The following is a 6,168-nucleotide window of genomic DNA, read 5'->3' as shown; positions in this document are numbered from 1 at the left end:
CTAAACAGTGGAGCTAGATTCCATTACTAGTCAACTGAGCCTGAGGGCCAAGAAGTCAGAAGCAACCTCTAAAGCAACCAATTTTATTTCATTCAATTTTATTTATTCAACCATAGGAGGGAGCTGTGGGAGAAAGTAAAAGCAAACCCAATTTAAAGCATGATTTAAAGAAATCTAACCCCTGGGCATCTTCCCAATCATTCAAAAGAGGCTACTATGCACTAGCTCTTGTGCTGTGTGCTCTGGGGTTTCAGAGGTGAATGGCATAGGTACAGTTTGTCCCCCAAGGAGTGGTGGGTGCTCTGAAGAACTCTCAGTCTGGTGGAGGAGGCAATGCTAGCAAATGTCGGGGGTCCCTAAGGAGCCCGAAAGAGAAAGCTAAAAAAATACGATCAAGAAAGGATCTGTGAGACGATACTTGTGATTTGTGTGGGTTTATCTCACTCTTTTGTCACTTACTCTTTTTCAGTGCAGAGACGCTCCGGCAAGAACTGGAGAGAGAGAAAATGATGAAAAGACTGTTGATGACCGAACTGTGAAATTCTTCCCTTGTTGCCTGGAGGATGGCATGGTGCCTTCTGTTGTTTTCGTTCTTCGGGCTTTGTGTGCTCATGAGCACAGCATACAAATGTGTGCCCTGTTCGCCCAGGTCTCCATGGTTAGTCAAAGCCAACTTCTGGCTTGACCTTTATTGGAAAAGTTATTTTATGTCTCCTGAGTATTAGAGTTTTTCTACTACTCAATATAGTTGAGACAGGATTGAAAAGCTTTGGAGCAGAAAAATGGGGAAACGGGGATTCCTTTTCTGAAGTACCTGTGTGAATATATTAATAACCACAGGGGTTACTATGGCGCAGAATCCTTTGCTATCGATCTCAACCATGTGATTTTGTATGATCGAAACTTACACCAAGCTTTGACTGTTTGTTAGAGTCATTTTTAACAAGAGAATAATTCTTTATTGCTGTTTTTTCATTTACACTGGTAAATACACAGATCTTATAAAGTCTTTAACATTCATTTTTATTCAGACATTAGTAGATGAACTAAAAAGGAAATTGCAATCACCAGGACTTAAGGTACTTCAGCTTAATAATCTAAAACATAATTTCACTTGTGAATGTGTTAGATAACAATATTATTTGGGATACATATAATTTATCGTTGAACCCAAAGTAGGATATTATAGCTTAAAGTGTCTAAAAACCCTTACAAGGTTAAATGAGCCAATATTAGGATTCATTTGGGTGTTCCATAAAGGAAAATTATTTCTAAAATTGATCAATTCATATCCTGTTGATAAAACCTTGACCAGAAGAAACTCTACTCTCTTTTTATATAGTTTCAAGAAATATGTTTTTAAATTTTTATTATACACTTGAACAAATTTGCAGGAATAAAAGAACCCCCTAACCACAAACTAGCCCTCTAAATTGTTCCCAAGCTTTCTAAATGAACATGCACACATTTTAAATAGCAATGATCAGTGTGTACATACTCTTTGGTTGTATTTTTCCACCTAACACATATCTCCTCTTTTCAACACAGATCCTTCTTCACCAATTTAAATGTCTTTGTATCCATGTAACATGGTTAATCTTACTTCTCCCTATTATTAGATATTTGAGTTATATCCAGTTTTTCACTCTTATAAATAGTGCTGCTAAGAATGTCTTTGTAAAAAATTCTCCTTCCTTTGGATTCTTCCCTTGGGAATATCTCCAAAGAGGGATTACAAGGTCAAAGAGCATGAAGTATTTTATAGCTCTTGCTTTATATTGCCAGATTGCTTTCTAGAAAGATCATATCTCTGGGTTGGAAGGACCTTAAAGGTCATCTAGTTCAACCCCTCATCTCCTCTGAATGCTTGAATCTCCTCTACAATTAATGATGCCACCAGCAATGTGTAAGCATTTCTATTTACCAATAGCTCTGCCAGTATTGGGTTTTGCTATTTTTATTTATTTTTGCTAGTTTAATAGGTGTGCATAGTTGTTCTTGAAAGGCCGTTTTATTTCATTTATTGCTAGCAAGGCTGAGCACTTTTCCATCTCATGGTTTACTAGCTGTATTTCCTTGTGTGTAAAATGTCTATCCATTTCTTAAGACCACTTGTTAAGTGAAATTGATCTCATGTATTTGTATCAGAAGTGTATTTTTATTTTGTATTGTATAGTTTGCTCTCCTGTCCCTATACTTAAAACTGAATGGTGCCAATAATTTGATACTAATGATTATTTAAAAAGAGTAATGCCTCATTTACTAGCATTGTTGTAAAATGAGGTATGTAAGCAAATATTCAGATAACAGAGGATTAACACTTGAAGTGCTGAATCTTTAAAATATTAATATTTTTTGAGGGAAATCTTTCTAAAACATATTACACACTTCCCTGCCTTAGTAGACAGAGTATACTGAAGAATATTTAAGCTTATCTTGATGAGTCATGGTCATCATTATAAACATCAGCTCCTTTTGTACCTTGGTGTGGTGCAGCGATGTCATCAAGAGCTATCAAAATGTGTGGGGCTTGGTTTTGCCTTTCACAGGCTATTGTGCTCTTCTCACAGATGGCTTTTCCTGCTCTCTGCTCTGCCAGTGAAGCCATCTGGAGCAATTGTGGTATTTGGGACCTTTCACCCCCTCATACTACATGACCCCTGGCTGTACTTTTAAAACAGCTTTAGCTGCTCTTTATCTTGTGCACACGATGCAAAATGTATTTCTGTACAACATGAGGGAGATATCTGTGTCTGGGCTTGTCACCTCTTGCCAATCCAGCACACTCCTTCTCTCTTGACCTGCTTTCCAAGTCTTCTGCTCTTCTCCTCCTGCTCTGATGGAAGCCTCCAGGGCCAAATGGAAGGTTTCTTGCAGAAGCCAGGAACCCCAGTGTTACATTTGTGTGAGGTTTGGCTCTGCTTCTGAGGAGGGATGCATGGGCTTTTTCAGGAGGTTTTGAGCCTCCTGCTTCTTCCCCACATTCCCCTGGATTCACAGATGTTTCAGAAGGTCGATGTCACTGACGAAAGTCTGATCGCAAACTCGTTGGCTAATACTGTGTATGAAAACCCAATACCTTTGGCAGCTCAACTCAACCAGTAAAATCAAGAGGATTCCATTGTTTCAGCAGTTGTCCTGGTTATTCGCCTACTTAAATGCATGACTGGTGCTTGGCATTGTGATCTAAGGGATGATTGTATCGGTGGATTCATAAGGATGAAAGTGAATGGGGACAATCCACCTTTTTTACACATGTAAAACCAACACAACAGAACCATATGGTCACACAACATGTATCTTACATTCAGGAGGAAAAAAATTCGTTTGCTAATGTAATCATTCCAGAGCAAGGGATCCAAACTGTGGCCTCAGAGTCATGGTGGACATGGGGGGTTAATGCAAGGGGTCTGGGAAGCCAGCAACCCACAGGGTATGTGGACTGTAGATTGCGTAGGAGATTCTTATGTTTGAAGGGTTTAAAAACTCGGCCCTAGAGAATTCAGAAGATCCTACCTGAATGCACCCAAATTTTATAATCCCCAAAGAGCACAGGAATATTCTGATATCTTTATCCTTTTTTCAACATCTCAAAGATCATAGCTTTTTAAAAACTGAAATTCACCATTCCCATTTTAAAGTGTGCAATTCAGCGGTTTTTAGTATGTTCATGATGTTGCACCAACATCACCACTAATTCAAGAACATTTCCATCATTCCAGAAAGAAACTCCATATCTACAGTCACTACCAATTCTCCCTTTTTCCTATTCCCTAGCAACCACTAACTTACTTTCTGTTTCTGGATTTCTGTCTATGGATTTGCCTATTCTGGACATTTCATATAAATAGAATCATGTAATATGTAGTCCTTTGTGTCTGGCTTCTTTCACTTAACACCACGTTTTCAAGGTTCATCCGTGTTGTACCATGGGTCAGTACTTCATTCCTTTTTATGGCTGAATAATATACTACTGTATGGATATACCATATTTTGTTTATCCATTTATCAGTTGATAGATATTCAGATTGCTTCCCTTTTTTGGCTGTTATGAATAATATGAACATTCGTGTACAAGTTTTTGTGTGAACATATGTTTTCAATTCTCTTGGGTATATAACTGAAATTGGAATAGTTTGATCATATGGCAACTCTATGTTTAACTTTTTGAGAAACTACCAAGATCACAGCTTTGATATCCTAAGCAATTGAAAGTGAAAAAAAAAAAAATCACATATATTACTAGACAGTCGGAAGCATGGCCAAATCTATCATTGGTCAAATACTGAGATGCAGCACTGATGTGGGGGAGTTTTTATAACCAAAAAAGTTGTTAGAGAAAAGGCTCTGATGAGAAAATAAAGGTGGTTTCTTTAAAACATGAAATCGAACACAGGTTCATCTCTAAGTTTTTGTTTGACTAGCTGGCTCTTGTTCAGCCAGTGGTCTCAGAATGTTTAGGAGAAATTCTTCCCCAGAAAATGTGCACAAAAAAGGAAAACCATATATTTCTTGGCCGCTCATGGATTCACATTGCTGGGGAGCAGAGGGTCTCCGCAAACCTTGTGGTATAACTCAGAGGGGATACGTGCCGAGGGTGGGAACAGGTCTTTCTCCAGGGCTCAAATCTTATAAGAAAACACAAAATTAGGAAGTCTCAAAGCAATTTAAGTGGATGGGTGAACCTCATGAAAAAAGCAAGAAAAAAGCAGCCAAGCCGGCAGAGAAATAGACACCGGAGTCAGTGCTGAGGCCCTGGAGAGGCATGAAGACTTTGACCCGTGAAAGCTATGGGTATTCTCCGTAGGAAAATCCATATACTTCAATATTATTCTGGCACTTTCATAAGGTCCTCACACCACCCCTGAAGCCCATCTATGGCCCCCTTTGAGTCCATGGGCCCCAGGTCCTTCAACACGGCTAGATCATTGAAATCCACAGATTACCTGCAAACTTTATTTTAGCCTGTGGTTTTATTAGACCAATTTACCAGAAGAATGGCCTGGTTTTCATTTACGTTCTGTCTAGCACCATCACTGTTCATTGTAGTAATTGAAATCAAGGAAATAAAAAAGTAACAGGTAACAACTTGGATTCCCAAACCAGAGAATCAACACTGAAATCAGAAATGTGGTGCTTTCCTTCATTTTGGTGGTGGTTGGGGGTGCGGAGGGAGGGTGGTGCTAAAAGTTGGTCCATTTAAAACTGTCCATACCTTCCTTGGTGAACAGGAGGAGAAGAAAAGAATTTCAATGGTTAAGAAAGAGTGGTTTTTTCCAAAGGATTACTTGTTAACAGATTTTCAATACATTGGCTTTTTTGAGTTTTATAATTTTATACATTTCAAAGCCGTGTTTTGGAAAGAGACCTCTTTGTTTTGATTTTTAAAGTAGTTGTAGTTTATCTTACCTTTTTCAAGCAATAAGTGATTTATTGCAACAACCGGCATATTGGAGGACCTTGTGAAGCCTAAGGTTTTCATGAATTACACCTGATTTACCTATCAGGCTAAATATGTTTAAACTCCAATTGGACTACCCACTGTCAATGTCAACTGATACCCAATAGCAAACACTTGGTCTCCGTATTGTACAGCACTTGTTACTATTTCAACAACAGTACTGTCTCCCATCTCCCTTGAGCCAAAAAAGATTGAGATCACTAGTTTCCTTCCGCGTATTTGTATTTCATAATCTTATTCATTTATGTCACTTATAGCCTTGAACCCTATTAATCCTTACCTGTATCATCTTACTTAATCTTCATTGCCATCACAGAGGTTACTGATTACAACTCCACACAGTCTGACTTCTGGGCCTGCATTTGGAATCTCAATGCTTCCATCGTTATTTTCTTTATTTATGTGAGAAAATAAAATGAAAAGAAGTAGAAAAAGCATGCTAAAATGCCGACTCTGCAATACCAGCAATAAAAGGAATTGTATTTTCTAACGCAAAATGACGTAGCAGTTTGAACGTGTTATCACTCAAAACCACCATTAGAAAAGAACTCTGACACCTGGTGTGTAGTAAGTGCTTGTGGTGAACAAATGGATGGCTGAGTAATCAACCAAAGTGAATTGCAAGTGGCAGGAATAAATCTGAGAAAGCAGAGAATTCAGCTTGACTATCAGACACGGTATGGACCTACCAGGGCCTGTGTGTGCTT

The 6,168-nt window shown here is 38.5% G+C and overlaps 1 protein-coding gene across 1 annotated transcript in view; it reads left to right on the top strand.

The window, feature by feature from the left end:
- Positions 1 to 663, top strand: part of EPB41L4B (erythrocyte membrane protein band 4.1 like 4B) — a 115,295-nt gene extending 114,632 nt beyond the window's left edge. The window contains exon 26 of the mRNA XM_039870662.1: positions 470 to 663. Coding sequence (XP_039726596.1) covers positions 470 to 539 — 70 coding nt within the window. The 3' untranslated portion in view covers positions 540 to 663. The remainder of the gene's footprint in view (positions 1 to 469) is intronic.
- Positions 664 to 6,168: the final 5,505 nt, after the last annotated feature.

Source organism: Pteropus medius, unplaced genomic scaffold (assembly GCF_902729225.1).
Source record: "Pteropus medius unplaced genomic scaffold, Ma_sr-lr_union100, whole genome shotgun sequence".
Lineage (NCBI taxonomy): Eukaryota > Metazoa > Chordata > Mammalia > Chiroptera > Pteropodidae > Pteropus > Pteropus medius.
This window is presented reverse-complemented; position numbering and strand designations above follow the sequence as displayed.